This window comes from Acinonyx jubatus, chromosome A2 (assembly GCF_027475565.1).
Source record: "Acinonyx jubatus isolate Ajub_Pintada_27869175 chromosome A2, VMU_Ajub_asm_v1.0, whole genome shotgun sequence".
Classification (NCBI taxonomy): Eukaryota; Metazoa; Chordata; class Mammalia; order Carnivora; family Felidae; genus Acinonyx; species Acinonyx jubatus.
The window spans coordinates 145,546,846-145,570,650 of NC_069383.1; the positions used below are offsets into that span (position 1 = coordinate 145,546,846).

Genomic DNA, 23,805 nt, shown 5'->3' on the forward strand with positions numbered 1-23,805 from the left:
GGTGATCTTGGGCTCACAGACCGTATACAGCAGAGTAACAAGGTAGAAGGGGCTAGGATTCTTCACCCTCTGAAGTGCCATCCCAGGGTTTGGACACCTACTTCTCAACTTCTTTGGAAAGGAGAAATAAACCTCCAATTTATGTGCGGCTCTGCTATTTTGGTCATGCTGTCCTTCACAGTGACCACATAGTTAAGATCTACCCCAGTGGTTCTCAAAGTGGGGTTCCCTAGAACAGTAGCCACAGCATTACCTAGAAAACATACTAGAAATACTCATTCTTGGGACCCTGTAAACTAAATCAGATATGTTGGGTGGGGCCAGCAATCTGCTTTGATGAGCCCCCTCACATGATTGTGATGTATGCTACAGTTTGAAAAGCATTGCTCTATTTCGATCCAACACATATAATAGGATGTCCACTTTCTTTAAGAGACACAGCTCAGAGGTTATCCTAGAAGTGAAGACTGCACACATGTGCTTTGTGTAAGTCGAGTGAGGCAAGAGAAGGACCTGACAATTCTATTCATTCCTAACACAGTTGTTTCATGAACGGCTGATGGTTGCCCATGACTCCTGCCTGCTGACTTGTTGAACTAGGCTAAAGACTCCACATTTGGCTCATAGGTGACCAATCCATGATTAGACTCACATTCATTCATTCTGATTCTAGATAATTAGCTGATTTACCCATCAATCTATAGCACTTTCCCTTTTCACCACACTACACAGCATTAGAAGAACTGGGTTCATTAAATGAGAGATAACCCCACGCTTACCTGAGAATTCCCTAGGCACACCTTCTGTCAGGTTTCTAACTCAAAAACTAATTTTTGAAAACCACTTTCTGAGAAGCAGTTCACATCAAATTCAATCTCTTTTAATTTTTTTTGTCCTTACATTTTATTTAAGTCTTTTTTAAAAATTTAAATTCAAGTTAGTTAATATATAGTGTAGCAGTGGTTTCAGGAGTAGAATTTAGTGATTCATCACTTATATGTAACACCCAGTGTTCATCCCAACAAATATCTTCCTTAATGCACATCACCCATTTAGCCTATCTCCCCAGGCACCTCCCCTCCAGCTGCCCTCAGTTTGTTCTCTGTATTTAAGAGTCTCTTATGGTCTGCCTCCTTCTCTGTTTTTATCTTATTTTATTTTTCCTTCTCTTCCCCTATATTCACCTGTTTTCTTTTTTTTATTTAAAAATTTTTTAATGTTTAATTTTGAGAGAGAGAGACAGAGCACGAGCAGAGGAGAGGCCAAGAGAGAGGGAGACACAGAATCTGAAGCAGGCTCCAACCTCCGAGCTGTCAGCACAGAGCCCAACGTGGGGTTCAAACCCACCAGCCATGAGATCATAACCTGAGCCGAAGTTGGACACTTAACCAACTGAGCCACCCAAGCACTTCCTTTTGTTTCCTAAGTTCCACATATGAGTGAAATCATATGATATTTGTCTTTCTCTGACTTATTTCGCTTAGCATACTACACTCTAGCTCTATCCACATTGTTGCAAATGGCAAGATTTCATTCTTTTTGATCCCTGAGTAATATTTAAATGTTTATCAATCTAGTGAGATTTTTTTTTTTTTGCTGTTTTAACAAACTGACATAAGTGAAAATGAAGGTTTATTGGCTCACAAAATGAATTCCCATAGTATAGGTAGTTGTAGCTTCAGGCATGGCTGGCTCCAGGGGCCCAAAGGAATCCTCACGGCTTAGTCTTTCTCTTGGCAACTGATGGATCCACTTTACTCTGTGTCAGTTCCATTCTCAGCTATTTCCATGTGGTGCCCCTAGCAGCTCTGGTTTCATAATCCTTATAGTTGGTAATCCTAGGAGTTTCAATACAGCACCACAATAGAGACTCAATGGCCTGACTTATGTCATGCACTCATTCCTGAACCAATCACTGTGGCCACATGCATAATAAAATATTCTGACATTTCTAAGTACTTGCACGTTCTAGGCTGAGTTTAGGTTAGGTACATGCCTCCATCATCCAGGAGCAACCATATCGGTACCCTCCATGAGACTTCTCCATCTCATCTTTGAGGGGCTCTTAGGGATAAGGGGCAAGCAAGACCTAGAAGAGAAGAAATACATATAAGGCAGGTTAGCTATTAATGATCTCTACCAGAAAGGTACAGATCCAGAAAATTCAGTGAATTGAAAAACAGAGACATCATGAAATGTGTAGGACAGAGGGAGGCCCAGACTGGGGGAGAAAGATACTGAGGAACAGATTATAGATATAATGAGAGACAGAATTATGAGGGATAGACCGAGACACATAGAGAGATGAAAACCAACAGAGCAGTATCTGTAGATGAAATGGCGAGACCAATAGATCCTCCTTCCATTGCCCATATATACACACACACATACACACATGGAAGCATTGCCAGAGAGACATAATAATTCCAAAAATCCTAGAATAACATGTCAACTGGGTATGAAGGACCTAGGATGGTTGTCTGAGAGATTCATTCAGGGATGGTGGGGCAGCTGTTTCCAGAAAATAGGCTGTGAACCATGGTGAAGCCACAAATTCAAGTCCTGGTAGGATTGTGTATTCATTCATTACATAAATGTTTATTGAAACTGCAAAAAGACAGCCACAACCTAATGAAAAGTTTCTCAAAGTTTGAACAGACTTTTCTCCAGAGGTGGACAAATGACCAAAAGGCACAAGAAGATGCCCAACATCATTCATCATGAGGGAAATGTAAATCAGACTGCAATGAGATACCACTTCCCACTCACTGGGTTGGCTAGAATTTGCAAAAATGAAAAAAAAGTGTCAGAAAAGATGTAGAAAAATTAGAACCCTGTACCCCATTGGTGGGAATGTAATGTCGTGTAGTGGCTAAATATTTGTAGTGACATTATTCACGTAGCCAAAAGGTGCACACAATCCAAATATCTATCAAAAGATGAGTGGAATGGGGTTCCTGGGTGGCTCCATCAGTTGGGCGTCCAGCTCTTGGTTTCGGCTTAGGTCATGGTCTTGAGGTTCGTGAGTTCGAGCCCCACATGGGGCTCAGTGCTGACAGTGTGGAGCTTGCTTGGAATTCTCTCTCTTCCTGTCTCTCTGCCCCTTCCTGCCCTCTGCCTCAAAATAAATAGATTTTTTTAAAAAGTTAAAAAAAATGAGTGGACAAACAAAAGCTGGTATAGACACACAATGTTAATCAGCTATAAAAAGTCATGAAGTACTGATGCATACTACGGTGTGGATGAGCCTCAAAACCATAGGAAGTGTATGAAACCAGACAAAATATTTTATTATTCCATTTATATGAAAAGTCCAGAGTAGGTAAACTTATGGAGACAGAATGCAGATTGGCAGTTGCCACTGGCAGGAGGACGGGCTACCAGGGAATTAACGCTTAATGAGTATAAGGTTTTCTTTTCTTTTTTAAAAATTATTTTCAATGTTTATTTATTTATTTAAAAAAATTTTAATGTTTATTTATTTTTGAGAGGGGAGAGACAGAGCATGAGCATGGGAGGGGCAGGCTCCAGGTTCTGAGCTGTCAGCACAGAGCCCGAAGCAGGACTCAAATCCATGAAATGCGAGATCATGACTGAGCAGCCGGACGTTTAACGGACTGAGCCACCCAGGAACCCTTTCTTTGGTTTTCTTTCTTTCTTTTTTTAATGTTTATGTATTTATTTTGAGAGAGAGAGTGTGTGTGAGTGGGAGGGGGCAGAGAGGCAGGGAGAGGGAGAGAGAATCCCAAGCAGTCTTCATGCTAGGCACGGAGCCCGATGTGGGGCTCGATTTCACAACCATGAGATCGTGACCTGAGTCAAAATAAAGAGTCAGATGCTTAACTGACTGAGCCACCCAGGTGCCCCTTAATGGGTACAGGATTTTCTTTTAGGACCATGAAAATGTTTTAGAACTTGATACAGAAGACAGTGGTTGCTTAACATGGCGAAGGTACTAAAGGCCACTAAATTTTGTCTTATATTTTTTTTTTTTTGTATTTTTAAAAAAAAATTTTTTTTCAACATTTATTTATTTTTTGGGGGACAGAGAGAGACAGAGCATGAACGGGGGAGGGGCAGAGAGAGAGAGACACAGAATGGGAAACAGGCTCCAGGCTCTGAGCCATCAGCCCAGAGCCTGACGCAGGGCTCGAACTCACGGACCGCAAGATCGTGACCTGGCTGAAGTCGGACGCTTAACCGACTGCGCCACCCAGGCGCCCCTAGTCTTATATTAATCGTTAATATTATATGGCTAATCTAAAAATGGTTATGTGAATTTTACTTAAATTATATTCATGTTTTGTGTTCTTTCATGTGATGATCAGTCAGGTGCAGCTGCAAGAAAATAGAAGCACAAAATAAAGTTTATTATACTTCAATGTCTCAAAGAAGAGGTCATCGCATGTCACACAGGGGCATCAGGTTTTTGTCAGGTGGCAGAAGACAAGGATGAGGGAAAAACTTTTCCCATGGCCTATGTCGGAGTAGGAAAGGCAAGGCAGGAAAGGGTAACAGTTTAGAATGGACTGGTTTGAGTGTTTTCTGTGGCCCCTAAGCTGTTGGGGGTGGGCAGGTGCCTAGTACCTGGCTTGGGATAATTAAGGCAGAGAAATACAGCCCTCTGGGGTGTAGAGGACAGAGAGAAAGGAGGTACCTCCCTGAATAGGTTAGCTTGCAGATGAAAGGCGTGCTCTGGGATGAGTCCTTAGCTATCTCTAAGAACTAACTGGCTAGACCTGGGCGGGGCAGTGTCTCCCAACCCAGAAAGGGACTTTTTTTTTTTTTTTAAGATGACAAAATGACATGATATACAAAACCTAAAATATACATACAATAACATATTGGAAAGGGAGAGAGATGAAGAAACAGAACCTACTGACCTAGGTTCTGGGAACACAGATTTGAACCCAGAGTCCTTATTCTCCTGAAGCTCATCCTCTAGTGGGGGCAACAGAAAATAGAAAATGAGGCAAGATAACCTTGGGTAGTGATGGGAACTTTGAAAAGAGAAAAGCAGAGTCAGGAGCTAGAGCGTACAGTAAGGTGGGGAAGGCATTTCAATAAGGTGGTCAAAGAAGGTCTCCTTGAGGAGAGAGAGTGGAGCACCTGAACGGAGACACACCTGAATGGAGGGGGAGCTCCACCTGGTAAGAGCATCCAAGGAGAGGAGGCTGCAGGTGCAAACTGCTGAGATGGGAATGTGCGGGGGAGGTCTGAATAGCAGGGTGGGCCAAGGAGGACATGGAGAGGGCGACGTGGTCAGGGCCAGACCCTGCAGGCTTATCTAGACCATGGGAGGGCTTTTTGAATTGTTCTACATTTAATGGGAAGACATGGAAGAATTAAGGGCATCAGGGGACACAACCTCCATGTGGCATAACTGTAGGAGGTGCCATTTATATGGACCACAGTGTGAAGGAGTCTCCCTGGAGTTGGTGGAGTTGGTGGCCCTGCATCCCCAACTCTCCTACCCATGGCAGACATTGCTAATCAATTACAGATCCCCCTCACCCAGAACCTGGTAGTTAGAATCCTTTTCCACAAGGGACCCCAGATGACCTCTGCCACTTCCTCAGAGCTGACTGTGACATGCCCGGTATCTGCCATCATTTTCCCTGACCCTTTGCTGACACAGGACCTCCTGGAGCTTGTGACAGAGATCTGGTGACACAGAGTTGGAGCAGACCTGATTAGCTCTTTATTGGGAAGGGGATGCAGTCTGTAATCTGACAAATCTGTGACCCCAGAAAAATCTCGAGTTCTAGTCCCAGATGGGATGCTGTGAGGTCATAGCTGCCCTGGAAAAAGCCACGGCTATGGCAATTATGCCAGCGCCAATACAGCTGAATGATGTGGGCAGCATGGAGCAAACGGCAGTATCGCTGGCGTATGTGCCACATGCGGACCAAGGACTGTAGCTTGACCACTGCCCGTTCTTGCTGAGCGTAGGACTCTAGGGCTGCTCGTTTCCTCTTTTCCAGCAGCTTTGCCAGTGTCATCTTCCACCACTCCTGAATGATCCATGCTCTGAGTGTCGCATGCAGCAATGTCCTGCGCACCAGGGTGCCCCGCCACCAGGCCTGGATCTGTATGGCTTTCTGTTCTTGGTCAGGGAGCTTCTTTTTCTTTGGGGGAAGAGGTTGCAAAGACAAAGAAGGGACTCTCAGGGGACATTCCCCACCCAACTCAGCTCCAGGCTGTGCCAGGAATGGCTCCTGATCCTTTGTCAACAACGTCCCCTTCCTCAGGATTTCAGGAAGACTAGGCAGGGAGCCAGTAGACCAGATAGGTGCCCTGTCTCTGCCCCTCTCTGATTAATGGACCTGGACACGTCACACTGTCTGTCCCCTGCATCTCAGGGTCCTTATACGTCCTAGCTACCACGTGGTGACATGGACCTCGTTGGCCAGCCTGGAACCAGTACATCATGTATCGTGTTGCACATGGGCCTGGCCACCTACCTGGGGTGCAATATCCCTTCCCTTACATCCCACTTGGAGGCTGGAGAAGTAGCATCCTTTGCTCACCTTTCATGCCTGACTCCAGCTCAACCCACAACCTGCTGTGTCCCTCCGGGAAGTCACAGTATAGAAGTTTCCCTGCTGCACATGGTCTGGAGTCCTTACTGAGTGAGAATGAGTCTTACTCATTTCTCACTTTCACTCTTCTTGGTTCTCACACCCTTGACTTTAGTTAGCATGCATACATGCACACATGTGTGCACATACACACACACACACACACATGCTCCCACACAGTTCTACACTCAGCTCTCCCTGTTCGTGGCAATGCCTTCCCTACACTGGCTCACCATTCCACTCCCCAGCTTGACATGGTCTGATCCCCACTTGTTCCCCTCCCTACAACCAAGTCTCCATGCCTCAGTCACCCACATTTCTCTGACCGAGAAGGAACTAAGAGGGGAAGATAATCAAGGATGAGTCCATCCCTACTCACTCCAGCTTGGGATAGGCCAACCATTCATCCTGGTTGCCCAGGGACGTTCTGGGGTTATGCTTATTGTTCCTGAGGAATAATTGATACCACTATCTTTCACCTGTGGATCCTAGTTCAGATGACAAATTCCAGGATCATGCCATGCTATGGGGCACAGAGAGGACAACCCATGACTGTTGAGTGACTCAGGTCAGAGATGCTGCAACTAGGAGTTAACCTTCAACTTTGAGGACCTCTCACTCACCTTTGGTGGAGGGGGTGGCAGTGTGGGTGAAGGCTGTATTTTTTTCTTTTTCTCTTTCTTCTTCATTGATCTGGTTTCATCAATGTCTTCTTCTATTGGGATTTCACAAAACTGGCCATCCTTCTGTAATCAGAGTTTAGAGGGGAAAGGTATCGGTAGGTGCTCTTTGTACAACTTTGTGCCAAATCCACCAAACACTCAACCTCCTGCCTTGTCCAGAGACCCTAAATGTAGGACTGGCACCCTGAGTTAACTGTGCAAATCCACCTTCCCCTGACTGTAACTTTGGGTGGCTCTCTCTTACACAAAACCAAATGCCCATGACTTGGGACATAAATGGTTCAAATCCCCTCCAGTCTGCAATCCCCTAAATTCCCCATGATTAGGAGCTCAATGTTTTCACTGCCCCCAGGTCTGTGCTCTCCCAGCCACAGCCCGGCAGGAAGAGGGAAGAAGGAGACAGGGTTATGATGTCATAAGTGTACCTATGACTCAGGCACCAGGATGGTTCCAGATGTAGAGTTTGTTTTGGTGAAAATGTGGAAATCCTCCCACTCTTTCCTACGTCAAATGCCCAAAATTCGGCTAAAAAGGCAGCACACTGAAAATACTGGCCCACTGGCACCAAAGTGTATATAGAGACAGTCATTTCTGGCTAGTTGGTAAAAACATAAAGTTGAGACAATTTAAACATTTATTAATAGAGAATTCAATTACACGCATTTCAGTTCAAACAAATAATGGAACCAAATAAGCATTAGAAACAAGGAGTTTGGAGCAAAATCTTAAATGCTTCACAAAAGGTTTATGAATGGCTGGGAAGCACACGAAAAGATACCCAACATCATTAGTCATGAGGGAAAGGAAAATTTGCACCACAATAAGATACCTTAGAGAATGACGAAAATAAAAAATACTGACAACACCAAATATTGGCAAAGACACACAGCAGTTGAATCTCTAATAACACTGCTGGTGGGGGTTAGAAATAGCATTTGGAAAGGGGTTTGGCAGTTTCTAATGAAGTTAACCATATATCCACCCTATAACTCTGCAGTTCTACTCATAGGTATTTATACAAGAGAAATGAAAACACATGTCTGCAAAAGAGCTGTGCGTGCCTGTTCATAGCAACTTTATTCAAAGAGGTCAACGTTGGAAACAACCCTAGTGTTTACCAACAGGTGACTAGACAAAGAAATTGTGGTATATTCATTTAATGAAATAACAGATGGTAATAAAAGTGAACAAACTACTGATACACACGATAACAGATGAACCTCAAAAAACATTATGCTAAATGAAAGACATCAAAGAGCATTCACAGGATGATTCCATTTATATAAAGTTAGAAAACAGGCAAAACTAAACGATAGATAAGATAATTCAGAATGGAGTTGACATCTGGGGGTAAAATGTAAGAAGTGTTGCCTGCAAACAGCACAAAGAAAGAGAAATTTGTTTATCTTATTTTGGATGGTGGTTATCAGGGAATACAGAATTATGAAAACTCATCAAACTCTATTAAGAAGCACTTAATAAAGCCACAAAAAGGGGGTATGTAGAGAGGAGGCCATCTAAGGTTGGAAGGTGTTAGTGTGAAGTTAACAGGATGAGGGGGTTGGGGAAGACAGGTGTAGGCTGGAAGATGCAGGCAGAGGTGGGAGGGACACATGGAAGGCACGGGAAGCACCTGCTTGGAGATATAGGTGTTGGACAACCTCCAAATGCCAGGCTTGCATCTTTTAATTTCTTTCGTAGTTTAGATCACGGCCCAGAAATTTTTTACTATATTGTTAATTTTTTTCCTTTTTTTAAAAGTCTATTTATTTTTGAGAGAGAGAGCATAAGCGAGGGAGGGGCAGAGAGAGAGAGGCAGACACAGAATCCAAAGCACGCTCCAGGCTCTGAGCTGTCAGCGCAGAACCTGACATAGGACTCAAACCCATGAACCATGAGATCATGACCTGAGCCGAAGTCGGATGCTTAATGGACAGAACCACCCAGGAGCTCCTATATTGTTACTTTTCAATCCATTCAAGCATAATTAAAAAAATATATATTTTGATCAGTTCTTCCAGTATTCTCCAGTATTCTCCAGTATTTTCCAGTAATTAATCCTAATTACTTATCACAGCATTATCAGAAGTGGAAGTCTCTCCTGGATCATTTGTGTGTTTTTAAATCGAAGTACATTGATACACAAGGTTAAATTAGTTTCAGGTGTACAACACAGTGATTTTAACAAGTTGAACCCCTGCTATATTTTTATCCACTGCCTTATTTTCAACTTCCATCACGTTTTGTTAACAAAATACAGGTGTCTTTTTTCAGCATTCTTGCATTTATTAAAATTCAAAAATCAAAATTTGATTCTTGTACCAAAGGATTTGTAAACAAAGCACATACAGTCATACGTAGAGCACATGTAACAGTGAAGAGCAGCACCAACCCCCCCCCCCCCCCCCAGTAAACCTTCTAGAATAACAGTCACCAGTAGAGAATTCTGACCAAGAGCTTCTAATGATGGAATGTGTTAAAGCCACACTTACCCCCACAGGCCAGATGCAGAGCCAGGTGAACACAGCCTGGAACCAGGCTCCAAACCATTCTCATTCATCGCAGCCCATGGCACAATCTCAGGACTGCACAGACCACTACGGCCTCTCTCTCATGGTTTCACACTGTCCTCCTTCCGGACATGCAAGCTTGGTTTCCTTGTATGTGTGCTCGTGGAAGGGGTGACAGCCCCACAGGCTCCAGCTGTGCCTCATCAGGGCAGGAGCACACCCTTCATGCTCCTGGAACCATCCAGGAAAGTGACAAGGAGACTGGTGGGCGGGAGAGGGACAGAACCAGCTTGCAGAGGATACCTCTTGGGTAACACCATTCTTCTCTTTTTTAAAACAGTATTAAATTCAGAAGCACACAGGAATATAAAAATAGTAATCCACTATGTTTCATTATCAATACATCTTGGATTCTTACCCTGCCCTTTTAGCAGGGGTTTACAAGTTCTGGAAAAATCTAAACAACAGACCTATCAATCAAAATAATTCTGCAGAATCTTTCTGAAATGACCCAGAGAAGAATATCAAATGGTGTTCACTAGTCCCAGTATACAGAATCTCTGTGACTTCCTGGAATTCTAGAAATATCTAGTGTAGCCATATGCTGAGGGGATCCATGCAAAATGTTCAGCAGGTTTTCTGATGTATCTCTGACAGTTTTCATCATCTGTGTGAAAGAACTGCCTTAACAGAAGAGATCCAGTTCAGATTCAGTATCTTGAGGTGGCAAGTTCGGGGCAGGGGGCAAAGGCACCATGCAGTAGCTGAGCTCTAGGGAGAGAAGCCTCTGGAAGGAGAAGCACCAAGACCTGGATGCTTCTACTAGTTGCTGGCTATAGCAGCCCCATGACCCTTTCTTTGATGTCCAGGGTCATTGCCATCCTGCTCCCACCAGACCTAGGAGTAGATGCATGAACTGTGATCTTTCCTCTTCAGGACAACATATCAGCCACCACCTCAGCTGAGGATCTGTCCACCTGCTCCTTGCTCAGCTCAAAGCACCTGCGGGCGACCTGTGACCGTCTGGCATCCTCACTCACCATCAGCTCCCCGGTACATGTATATGCCCATGGCCTGAACCTCAAGGAAGAATCTCTCCACATCTTGGTAAGCTTTTGTGTATTTGTGCCTAACAATGAGTTCACACCACCCCTGGTGAACCTCTGTGTCCTGCTGGGGGAGGTGCTATGTCTTCTCCAGGCTTTGCAGAGTTCAGGGTTCAGAAGTCTTCTGCTCCAAGGGATACTCCAGAAGCAACACAAGCTTGTCTGGAAGGAGATTTTCAAACACTCCTTTGGTCTCCCTTCGTTTCCATTGTCCGGGTCTCCGGTTCACTGGAATCCATTTTCTCAACCTCAGAGCTCACCTGTCAAGTGCAAGGCCTCGCTCAGCCCGGATCTGGCCCTCCCTCTGCAGCACCTGCCCATGTAAGGTGAGCGGTGGGCTCACCTTACCCCCCACCGCCTGCTGGCCCATGGGAGAGCAGTGAGGAGTGCGCGTGGCTAGCAACAGCTCAGGCGCAGAGTGGGCAACAAAATACAGGTGTCTTTTGATCCAGCAAGAAACTCTGTATTTTTAATAGATGAATACTGCAGATTACATTTATCATAATTTCTAATATGCCTGGACTTACCGCGATACTGTTTTATGGCTTCCATGCCTGGTTTTCCCAGGAAGTGGCCAGCAGAAGGGAGGAATGCTTTGTCACTCAGCCCCTGGGGAGGGAGGCTGCATGCACAGATGCTGCTTCTCAGCTCTTGCTCTGACCTTCCCTGCTGGCTCTGGCTACAGCCAGACTCTGTTGTCCTACCCTGAGTGGAGATGCCTGGGCAAGGGATGCAGAAAAATAAAGCCCAACTTCTATACTCCCTGGGGACACGTGTTAGAACATGTTCCCTGTCTCTATTCCCATCCCAGTGAGCCTGAACCCTAGGGTCTATTTCAGAGAGGAGATTTGCCAGATCTGTCATCAGGAGCAGAGGCTTAGGGTGGCCTCGACCCAGGCCCTCTTCTATGTGATAGATTTCCATAAGTGGCCATCAGGTTGACTGAGCATGAGGTAGGCTAGGGTTTCCTATATCATGGCATTCTCTATTTTAAGCTCCACCTAGCTTTGCAGACCAGACAGATAAAACAGGAATCAAGGAGGGACCCGGTAATACTGTCTGGGGTCCTGAATCTAGCTGCAGCTTGAGCCACATCTGCCCCTTGAAAAATGGGCCTCCAAAAGATAACCACATCAAATCTCTGGAACTTGGGAAAGTGACCTCCTACCGTAAAAGATGGGATTAAGTGAAGGGTCTAGTGAGGAGGGGCTTATCCTGGATTATATGGGATAATGCGATCACACGCACGCTTCATCAGAGAGGTGCTGAGGGAGTTTTGAGAGAGACACAAAAGGGAAGGCGATGTCAGGATGCAGGCAGAGGTCACGGCAGAGGTCACAGCAGAAGCTGGAAGAGGCAAGGAAGGAATTCTCTAGAGCTTGTTGGGGGAGTATGGCTCTCCTGATTACCTTGATTTCAGACTCCAGCCTACAGAACTGAGAGAGAACAAATTTCTGTTGTTTTAAGCTCCCATGTTTGTGGTAATTCGTTGCAGCAGCCACATAAAGTAATACACCCCGTAAGTTTTAAGTGAAGCAGTAAAGTCTCTTTTGCTTAAGCCAAGTCAGTTTTCTGTCATTTGCAACTGAAGGAGTCCTAATTCAGACAGGAGCTTGAGAGAACAGAGAGGCAAAAAGCATGGGGAATGTTATCTGAGCATAATGGAGGAGAGAAGAGGGGAAGGGGAAGGGTAGAGAAAAGGGGATGATGAGCCCTGCTAATGTGGCGATGTGGACACTGTTGCAGGGAGGAAAAAACAGGCGGAGTCAGCGCAGCAATGGGAACCGATAGGACCATTATGATTATCAATTATGACATAGGAACATCCATGCCATATCTACAACTGTGTGCATGCGTGCGTGTGAGAGAGGCAGAGACAGACAGAGAGACAGAGACATTCAGAGAGAGAGACAGTGATCAGAGGGATGAAGCTGATCTGAGACACAACCCAAGAACTGCCAACCTAAGTCTGCCTGAAAGCCCAAATGATGGAGCACCAGCTTTGTGAGAGAAAAGAAGTCAAATAGTGATAAGCCAAATTCCAGTACCTAACAGAACAAAACTGGGACCTGTTTGTTGTATGCAAAGACATAAAAAACCTGGCCCCATACTAAAAGTAATCAAGGTAATACAAAGTTAGGGTCAGGGGCTAGAAAAAGCAGAACTTGCCTGAGGAAGGAGAAGGAAAAAGGAAAGGAAGTGGTCCCTTCTCAAATCCACGTAACTGCCAAATGTGTAGACAGCCTTTATTGGTACATACAAGGGCAGACCCAGCCATGGGGGATGCCCAGACACCACTATTCTCATCAAAGATGATTGTTAAATTTTTATAGTGTTTATTTCCCTTATCCTCCCCCCTTTAAAAATAAGGTCTTTAGGGGCACCTGGGTGGCACAGTTGGTTGAGCGTCGATTCTTGATTTCAGCTCAGGTCATGATCTCATGGTTCATGGGTTTGAGTCCCACGTTGGAGTCTACACAGACAGTGTGGAGCCTGCTTGGGATTCTCTCTCTCTCCTCTCTCTTTCTCTGTTCCTCCCCTGTTCTCTCTCTGTGTCTCTCAAAAATAAATAAATAAATAAACATTTTTTCTTTTAAATAAGGGCACCTTGAGGCACTTGGGTGGCCTGGTCGGTTAAGCGTCCGACTTCGGCTCAGGTTATGATGTCACGGTTCGTGGGTTCAAGCCTGTGTCGGGCTCTGTGCTGACAGCTGGAAGCCTAGAGCCTGCTTCAGATTCTGTCTCCCTCTCTCTCTGTTCCTTCCCCGCTCATGCTCTGTCTCTCTCAAAAATAAATAAAGATGAAAAAAAATTAAAAATAAAATAAAATAAAATAGGGGCACCTTGGTGGCTCAGTCAGTTAAGTGTCTGCCTGCAGCTCAGGTCATGACTCTTGGGTTTGTGAGTTCAAGCTGTCAGCGCAGAGCCTGCTTCGGATCCTCCATCTCCCTTTCTCTGTGACCCTCCCCCACCTCACACATGCTCGCTCTCTCTCTCAAAAATAAACATTAAAAAAAATTTTAATGAAAAAAATTAAGAAAAAATAACGCCTTTATAACACATACATAGAATATGTATCTAGACAGGGACCATATTGTGCAATTCAATTTGTTTTACTTACACCTTCCATGTCAGTCCATAGAGAACAACCTTATTCTTTGTGGTTTTATTAAGTGCTTCTTAATGGTGTTTGATGAGTTTTCACAATTCTGTATTTCCAGGTAACCACCGTTCCAAAACAAGATATAGCAAATTTCTCTGTCTCTTTGTGCTGTTTGCAGGCAAGACCTTTTATAACTAGATGTAAATTCTATTCTGAATTATTTTACCTGTATTTTCCTTTTGCCGGTTTTCTAACTTTATATAAATGGGATCATCCTGTAAGTACTCTTTAACGCCTGGCTTCTTTCATTTAGCATAACATTTTTAAAATATTTATTTTTGTGAGAGAGAGACAGAGTGTGAGCAGGGGAAGAGCAGAGAGAGAGGGAGACATAGAATTCAAAGCAGGCTCTAGGCTCTGAGCTGTCAGCACAGAGCCCCATGCATGGCTCGAACTCATGAACTGCAAGATCATGACCTGAGCCAAAGTCAGACGCTTAACCGACTGAGCCACCCAGGCACCCCTAGCATAACATTTTTGAGATTCACCTATGTTGTGGTTATCAGCAGTTTACTCATTTTCAAGTTAAAATTTCTGTCCTATGAATTTGACTGCTTGAGGTGCCTCATATACATGGAATCATTTCTTTCTGTGAATGACTTACTTCACGTAACATAATGTTCTTAAGGTTCATCCATGCTGTAGAATGCGTCAGAATTTCTTTCCCATTAAAGGCTGAATAATGTTCCATTGCGTGTATATACCACATTCTGTTTATTCATACATCTGCCAATGGCCACTTGGGTGGCTTTCACATTTTAACTGTTGTGAAAATTGCTGACATAAACATGGGTGTACAAATATCTTTTTGAGACTCATTTTCAATTCTTTTGGGCATATACCCAGAAGTGGGATTGCTAGATCACATGGTAAATTCTATTTTTAATTTTTTGAGCATTCACTGAGCTGTTTCTATGGTGGCTGCACCATTTGACATCCCCACCAACAGTGCACGAGGGTTCCAATTTCTCTACATCCTCCCCAACAGTTATTTGTGGGGTTTTTTTGTGTTTTTTTTTGAGAGAGAGTGCAAGTGAGGGAGGGGCAGAAAGAGGGGGACAGAGGATCTGAAGCAGGCTCTGCGCTGACTGGCTGACAGCAGCGAGCCTGAGGTGGGGCTCCAACTCACTAACTGCAAGATCATGACGTGAGCCCAAGTCGGATGCTCAACCGAGTGAGCCACCCAGGTGCCTCTGCTGGTTTGTTTTTTTTTAATAGTATCCATCCTTATGAATGTAAGGTGTGTCTCACTGTAGTTTTGATTTGCATTTCCCTAATGATCAGTGATGTTGAGCATTTTTACGTGTATTTATTGACCATTTGTATGTCTTCTTTGGAGAAACACTTATTCAAGTCCTTATTCAAATTGGGCTGTCTCTTACGGAATTTTAGTTCTCTATATACTCTAGATATTAACCTCCTAATCAAATATATGATTTCAAGTATTTTTCCCCATTCTGTGGGCTGCCATTTTACTCTGACAATAGTGTCTTTTGATACACAAAATTATAGCTCAATTTGTCTATTTTTTGGTTTCCTGTATCTTTGATGCCACATCCAAGAAATCACTGCCAAGTCGAATGTTGTGCAGCTTTTGCCCCGTGCTTTCTTCTGAGAGTTTTAGGTCTTACATTCAGGTGTTTGATCCACTTTGAATTAATTTTTTAATATAGGTGTTAGATAAGGGTCCAATTTCCTTCTTTTGCATGTGAAGATACAGTTTTCCCAGCACCATTTTTTAAAAAGTTTCCTTTCTCTTTTGAGTGGTCTTGGCATCCTTGTCAAAAATTACTTGACTACATAAGTGAGGGTTTATTTCTGGGCTCTCTGTTCTATTCCATTCATCTGTCTTTATGCTGGTACCACAGTGCTTTGATTACTGTAACACTGTAGTAACTTTTTTTAATGTTTTGTTTGTTTGTTTGTTTGGTAGTAACTTTTGAAATCAGGAATCAAGAATGTGTGAGTCCTTCAGTTTTGTTCTTCCTTTTCAAGGCTGTTTTGGCTATTCAGAGTTCTTTGAGAGTCCATATGAATTTTAGAATGGACTTTTTCTATTTCTGCCAAAAAGTGTCTTTTGAACTTTGATAGAGATGGTGTTGAATCTATAGATTACCTTAAGTCTTCCAATCCATGCATATGGGGTGTGTTTCCATCTATTTTTGTCTTCTTTAATTATTTTCAGCAATGTTTTGTAGTTTTCATTGAACACTTGTCTTTCATTTTCTTGGTTATGTTTGTCCCTGTTTTATTCTTTTTTATGCTATTGCAAATGAATTTTGTAATTTCCTTTTCAGACTGCTCATTGTTAGTTTACCAGGAACAACTGCTTTCTATCATTGACTTGGCATCTTGCTACTTTGCTTAATTAATTTATTAGTTATCACAGTTAGTAGAATGTTTAATGTTTTCTACATATAATATCATCTGTGAACAGAGATAATTTTATGTTTTCCTTTACCATTTGGATGCCTTTTATTTAAATTTCTTGCCTAATTGCTCTGGCTAACACTATGTTGAACAGAAGTGGTGAAAACAGACATCTTTATCTTGTTCCTGACCTTAGAGAAGCTTTTAGTCTTTCACCATTGAGTACCATGTTCACTGTGATGTTCATATATAGCTTTTATTATGTTGACTAGTTTCATTCTATTCCTAGTTTGCCCAGTGTTTTTATCATGAAAAGGTACTGAATTTTGTCAAATGCTTTTTCTGCATTAATTGAAATGATCGTGTGGTTTTTTCCCCTTCATTCTGTTAATGTGGTGTACTACATTGATGGGTTCTGTATGTTGAACCATTCTTGCATTTCAGGAATGAATCCCACTTGGTCATGTGTATAAAGCTTTTAATATGCTGCTGAATTCAGTTTGCTAGTATTTTTTAGGATTTTTGCATCAGAGTTCATAAGGAATACTGGTCCAAAGTTTTCTTTTCTTTCTAGCCAGCCCTGCACATGTTTTTGATGGCCTGATCCCTTGTCTTCGGGTCAGCTTTCTTTCCTCTTCTTCTGTGGGTACTTGAAGATGTCCTTCCCAGCTAAATCTAGATGCCACTCAGCACGTATCTCTCCAGCTCTCCTCTGTGCTTCACAGACACACTGTTGGTCCTTTTTATTTTTTAGATATTGTACGTGAGGAACAAAATTTGAGCACTGCAGCCCAGTATATAAAATTCTTGCTCCTTACTACATGAGATGGTACAGGAAACCCAGGTATCCAAAGGTTTAATACCTCGGGGCTGGTGCCTTAATTTTCTTCCATAGCAAGCCAGCCACCTCAAGATTTTCTATGGCAGCCAATGCCAACTGGAAGGACAAGGTCCACCAGGACTTCCTTCCTGGGCTTTTCCCCAACCATCTATGTATATATCTGCCATGGCACTGGATCATGGCTGTGGTGACATGGTCAGGAGGAGATTTTACTTTGTTTCCCTTCATGGATTCCCTTGGGCTAGCTCATGTGATGGAAGCAAATATAAGGAAGAGGATGTTCTGGAGATGCATGTAAAGAAATGGTCATAAAATGGAGCATCTTGAAGATGCGGATAGAATTCAAGGCAGCTTTGGGCTCTGCAGGGCTTTTGCAGAACTCACTCTGGGCCACTTTCTCCAGTTCGGTTAATTTTTATGTCCTAACTTTTCTTGCTACCACCATTTCTTTATGATCTTTATTCTTTTTCTTTTCCCTGCCTTGTAACATTGATTACTGAGGAACTGGGGCTTGGCCACCACCACTCATAACCCTCACATGTCTAGGCATGAGCCTCAGCTCTGCTACTCCCTTTTCAACTGTCTCTACTTTTTACAATTCGAACTTCAGGGCACGAGAATTTTTTTCTTTTTTAAGATTAAAAAAAATTTCAATCTCTACACCCAATGTGGGGCTCAAACTTACAACCCCAAGATCAAGGGTCATATACTCCACCGACTGAGCCAGCCAGGTGCCCCAAGAATGTTTGCTGATAGTGTTGTGTGCTTAAAAACAAGGTTCCACATATATCCAATAGCTATTTCAAATATTATCTTTTTTTGGTCCACTTTATCCTGTGAATGTCCAGGATAAGTATACGTGTAGAATTTTCTACTTGTCTCTGTAACTCTATCAGCTTTTTGTTTTTTTTCTACAAGTTAAATGTTTGTTTATTTTTGAGAGAGAGAGAGAGAGAGACAGAGTGCAAGTGGGGGACGGGCAGAGAGAGAAGGAGACACAGAATCCGAAGCAGGCTCCAGGCTGCAAGCTGTCAGCACAGAGCCTGATGCAGGGCTCCAACCCATGAACTTCGAGATCATGACCTGAGTCGAAGCTGGATGCTTAACTGACTAAGCCACCCAGGTGCTCCTATTTACACATTTTGAAGTTATGTTGTTGAATACATACACATTCCCAGTTATTATGGCTTCTTGGAATAATGTTCCTTTCATTGGTTTAAAAAAGGACCTGTGGAGCACCTGGGTGGTTCAAATGGTTAAATGACTAACTCTTGGTTTTTGGCTCAGGTCATGATCTCACAATTCATGAGATCGAGCCCCTTCCAGCTCTGTGCTGAGCAATGGGGCCTGCTTGGGATTCTCTCTCCCTCTCTCTCCCCCCACCCCACTACATGCGTGCACTCTCTCTCTCAAAATAAATAAACTTAACAAAAACAAAAACAGGAACTGCCAAGAGCCAGATAGTAAATATTTTGGGCTCTGCCAGCCATCTAGTCTCTGTAGCAACTGCTCAACCCTGCCATTGTAGCTCCACAGCAGCCATACACAATGTGTAAACAGACAAGAGTGGCTGTGTCCTAAAAAAACATTTTTTATAAAAACAGGCAGTTGGTTGGACTGGCCAGTGGGCCACAGTTTGCTGACCCTTAGTATAAAACACTTTTAGTCCTTCCAGTGTTTAAATTCCACTTTATGTCCTATTTATTCTATTCTATGTTGCAATAGCTTTCTTTTGTTGAGAGTTTGCCTGATATATCTTCACCTTTTTGTTTTCGAATTTGTGTGACTTTGCTTTAGCTGTCCCTATTATAAACATTTGGTAGATGCATTTAATGTATTTAATTCCACCTATGAACCTGCTTTTTAATTGCTGAGTTAATGCATTACACTTATGGTGACTGCTGACATATTTGGATTTCTTTCTGTTCTCGGTCTCAAAGTTCAGATCTGTTGCACCACCAGCAGGGTAGGTTAGCCATCAAACTCAAGACACGGTGGACTTTCATCTAGCACTAGGTTTCCTTAGCTCTGTAGAAAGCGCAGGTCAGGAAATCCACATGTGTGGCAATGTCGGTCTCCTCAGGAGCCCAACAGCTACCCATGCATGCATTCCTCCCCACCTTCCACCCACAGGGAGCACCCCGGCACAGAGAACCGGTGTCTTCGTTTCCTACTGGTCTTTTCTATCGTTCCAGTTACTCAGGCGCAAGGTGAGCATTTTAACTTGCAGCTCTCCCAGCCCAGACGCTTCATAGTAACCAAGACAGATAAACTGCACCTGGTGCATGGCTTTCTATCAAACACCCTCAAGACACATGACAAGGGAAAACCAAGGCCAACGCCTGACTGGGCTTGCTGGTAAGGATGCAGTGGGCCACTTTTGATTCAGACAGTTTATCACTCTGGTAGACAGTGAAAGCAAGATTATTCAAAGCGCCATGTCCCTGTGGTTCTTGTCTCCATGCGACAACAGGAAAGATATGAAATAAAAGGGCCAGATGACTGCAGTTCAAGTCATTGCTGAGGGGCCCAATCTAAGCTACTGCTGGGTGGCTTTATATTCTGCAGTTCTATGGGGGGGGGGCAGGGCAAAGAGCCCTGCTCTTCTTCAGAACCCAGGGGGAGATGGCAACGGTCTCATAACAGCCTCCCAGGGAAGACAGCAGCTCCTGACATGCCCTCTGCTCCCTCATCTTCCTCCGTTCTAGGAGGATCCCAACGTGTCCGGTCAAAGACTTGGATTCACTGTGGTTCAAGCTTTTGCCTTTTGTAACCTATGTGCATATGTGCAAGTCTGCCACGACAAGGTCATTCTGCTACAGCTCCATCCCCTTTCATGTATCCACTAAGATTTCTCAGGGGCTCAGGCCACTCCATCAGATACCATCATTAGTTGTGCATATGGGGCCTGAGCCTCATCTTAAGGCAGCATTGGATGAGTGACCATAACGTGACAACTCCCAGTCAGGTGATCAGGCCCACTGACAGTACTGACTGCAGCCAGGCTCTGCATCTGGAGCCGAGCCTGCAGAGTACGACATTCATCCAGATGCAGCAGAAGTGCTGGCAACAGGGCATGCTCCACCCCGCCCAGGCAGTAGAGTCCAGGGCGGTGCCCTTGTTACCCACACTCACACTAGAAAGCTCAGCATGATTAGCAGTCTGTGAAACGGTACTAAAGAGTCCAAAAAAACAGGATGAAGCTGCAGAGAATCTTTTCAGTGTCCAGAAAGTCAATCTTGTTCTGTTATCTCAAATGGAGACTGCTCCTTTCTGGAATCAGCAGATGTTGGCAGGTTTCAAGAGTTTTCATTTTCTTTTATTTTTAATGTTTATTTATTTTTGAGAGAGAGAGAGAGAGAGCAAGTGGGGGAGGGGCAGAGAGGAGAGGGGCAGAGACACAGAATCTGAAGCAGGCTCTAGGCTCTGAGCTGTCAGCAAAGAGCCTGACATGGGGCTTGAACTCACAAACTGTGAGATCATGACCTGAGCTGAAGTCAGGTGCTTAACTGACTGAGCCACCCAGGCACCCCAAGAATTTTCATTTTCAAGGTTTTCATTGGTCAGTGGAGGGTGGTGGCGGCAGTTTGGGTAACACTGACCAGATGCCCTGAGGACAAGAGCTGAGAGAGAGTAATGGTCCCTGCACCCCTCACCCTTGGGGTCTAAGGGCATTCTCTTCTTAATTTAGCTTAGTTCAGCAAGAATCTGGTTCCGTGGCCTTCCTTATATACCCTGTGCCATCCTAGCACACCTCCCATCTCCTGACGTGTCGGCCACATCATCACCACCTTAGGATCTGTCAACCATGGTCATGATCAGACTCTTTGCAAGCAAATGATCTCTGATTAGGCAGCCTGGAAGCCACTTTTGGAAGTACAGACGTCTGTGGGAAAGCCCAGCCTCACTCTTGCCCTTGACTTACAAGGTTCTTCCCCTTGCTGGAAAGATCCCAAACATCCTCTCTAGTATTTCACATCTCTGCGGTGTATCTCCTAAATTTATCTTTCTGACTTCATCTTCCTTCCTTTCCTCCTCTCTTACTCTGCTTCTGCCATACCAGCCTCCCTAGTGTCACTCGAATATGACAGGGACATTCTTGCCTCAGCTCCTTGACACCTCCCATCCCCCAGATACCTGTATAGCTTCCTCCCTGCCTCCTTCATCATGAAGTGACCCACAATCTGACCACCCATATAAAAGTGGTACCTCCTTTCCATCCAGCATGCTCTGCCCCCCCCATCCAACTTTTCTCTATAACAAACATTACTATCCGAACATTCTCTATATAACTGTTCCATAAATACAGGAATCTTGCCTGCTTTTTTTCACTGTTGGATCCCCAGCCTCTACAACACTTTGTGGCAGAGTGGATGCTCAATAAATAAGTGTTGAGTAAATTAATTTGGTCTAATCCAGTGAAATAAATCCCACTGAGCACAGGCCACTCAGCCCTAGTTCATGGACAAGTGCCTTCCCTTGGCCCCAGGCCTAGTCATGGATTCCAAGCAACACTAAGCAAAGAATTTCTGCTCAAAAATTCACTCATCCATTCAACAATTACTGAACCCCTACTATGTGCCAGGTACTATTACAGGCATTTGTTAAAGCAAAGAGCGAGACAGGGAAAGTCCATACCTGCATGGAGGTCACATTCCAGTGAGGAAAACAAACCAACAAATAAATGAGCTTTCCATAAACTGGGACAGATGGTCATTTGTGATTGCTGTGCACTGACGAAGGGGTTTATGGATCCCACTGTCTAGTTTTGACAATGCTAACCCTCACCAACAATGACTAGTGTGTTAGAAAGATTCCTGCAAAAAACCCTAAACAGAAATGTTACTTACTGAACTCACAAGTCACAGAAAGAAACCCTGGTGCTGCAATTTTTCTAGCCTCTAGAGGGAGCTCCTAATCAGCCAAAATAAGATGCCATGGAAAATGCTTTTAGAAAAACAAATGTTTTGAAACATTTCCCTCCCTACGTGACTTTGTTGCCAAAAAGTTCACTTATAAAAATTCTTATAGCTAAACACTTAAAGTTTTGAAAATATAATTTCCTTATATACTTATCACTTATCTCCCACCTTCAGCCCCCCTTAAATTTTATTAGTTGTCAGTGTTCTGGACAAAAGAATTAACTAACAAACTGCCAGAAGTATAAGATGCAGGGAGAATGTGATCATTATTATAAGAGATTTCAACATCTGTAGCCAAAACTAAGGGCACAGGGGAACTAAGAAATGATAACAAACAAAATTCATCAGACACATGCAGAACTTGACATCTTTCAAAACGGAGAGCAATCATTTATTTCATACACCCAAGAATATTTACAAAGGGCTGGCATGCACTTGGCCGGCAAAAAGAGCTTAATTTACAATTAAAAAATTTTTTTTAATGTTAATTTATTTTTGAGACAGAGAGAGACAGAGCGTGAGCAGGGGAGGGGCAGAGAGAGAGGGAGACAGAATCCAAAGCAGGCTCCAGGCTCTGAGCTGTCAGTGCAGAGCCCAATGTGGGGCTCGAACTCACGAACCGCGAGATCATGACCTGAGCTGAAGTTGGACACTTAACCAACTGAGCCACCCAGGCACCCCTCAATTTACAATTATAATCAGTATGTCTAATTATATCAGAAACAAATACGTTAGACATGTTTAAAGTGTTACCTCATTGGAAATTAAGGAAAACCTTTGATGGAAGGCGAAACCAAAATAAAACCACAAACTACAGAAACAGCAAAAAGAAAAAGAAGACTACTTGTTATTTTTTTCTGAAAAGAGACTATTTCCTAATGAAGCCTGGACATGGACAGACTCTCACAGCCACAAAGCCTTCGTTATTAAGGAAGAAAGACCAAAAATGTGGAAACCCAGTACTCATCCTTTGAATGAAGATAAAAACAAGAACAAAAATGATAGAAGAATCCAAAACAAATGAGGACAAGGGAGATAATACAAAGAAATAAAATTTCAAATTACTGAAACAGACACTCCCCCCCTGCCCCCCCCCAAAAATTACAGGAAAGATAAATAAGCTTAAGACCCCCTTATTTGAGGGGTGCCTGGGTGGCTCAGTCCGTTAAGCGTCCGATTGCAGCTCACGTCATGATGTCGCAGTTTGTGATTTTAAGCCTCGCGTCAGGCTCTGTGCTGACAGCTCAGACTCTGGAGCCTGCTTCAGATTCTGTATCTCCCTCTCTCTCTGCCCCTCCCCAGCTTGTACTCTCTCTCTCTCTCTCAAAAGTAAATAAACATTAAAAAAAAAAGACTGGTTATTTGAAAAAGACTAATAAAATATATAAACTTCTATGAACCAGATTTAAAAAAAAGAGAGGGGGTAAAAATATACAAAATAGGAAATGAGAGCTGAGGACTACAGTAAATTTATAATTATTTGGAGAGAGTATTCTGTTCAATTTTATGGCTAACCAAATTTGAAAATATTGAGGAAATGGATGATTTCCTAGCAAAATATAAATTATTAAAATCAACCCAAGAAAAGTTGAAAACTTGAATAGATCAATTACCACAGAAGATTATATT

The 23,805-nt window shown here is 43.4% G+C and overlaps 1 protein-coding gene across 6 annotated transcripts in view; it reads right to left on the reverse strand.

The window, feature by feature from the left end:
* The window catches only part of LOC106987058 (IQ domain-containing protein F3), a 62,212-nt gene that overhangs the window by 6,279 nt on the left and 32,128 nt on the right, over positions 1-23,805 (reverse strand). For 2 of the 6 annotated variants that reach the window (XM_053219305.1, XM_053219301.1), the window contains 2 exons: positions 7,205-7,327; positions 5,679-6,128 (listed from right to left, as the gene is read on the reverse strand). In XM_053219305.1, coding sequence (XP_053075280.1) covers positions 5,694-6,128; positions 7,205-7,270 — 501 coding nt within the window. In that variant the 5' untranslated portion in view covers positions 7,271-7,327 and the 3' untranslated portion in view covers positions 5,679-5,693. Of the gene's footprint in view, positions 1-5,678; positions 6,129-7,204; positions 7,328-7,508; positions 7,664-23,805 lie in introns of those variants that run through there. The other 4 variants (XM_053219300.1, XM_053219302.1, XM_053219303.1 and 1 more) reach the window with 3 other exon arrangements.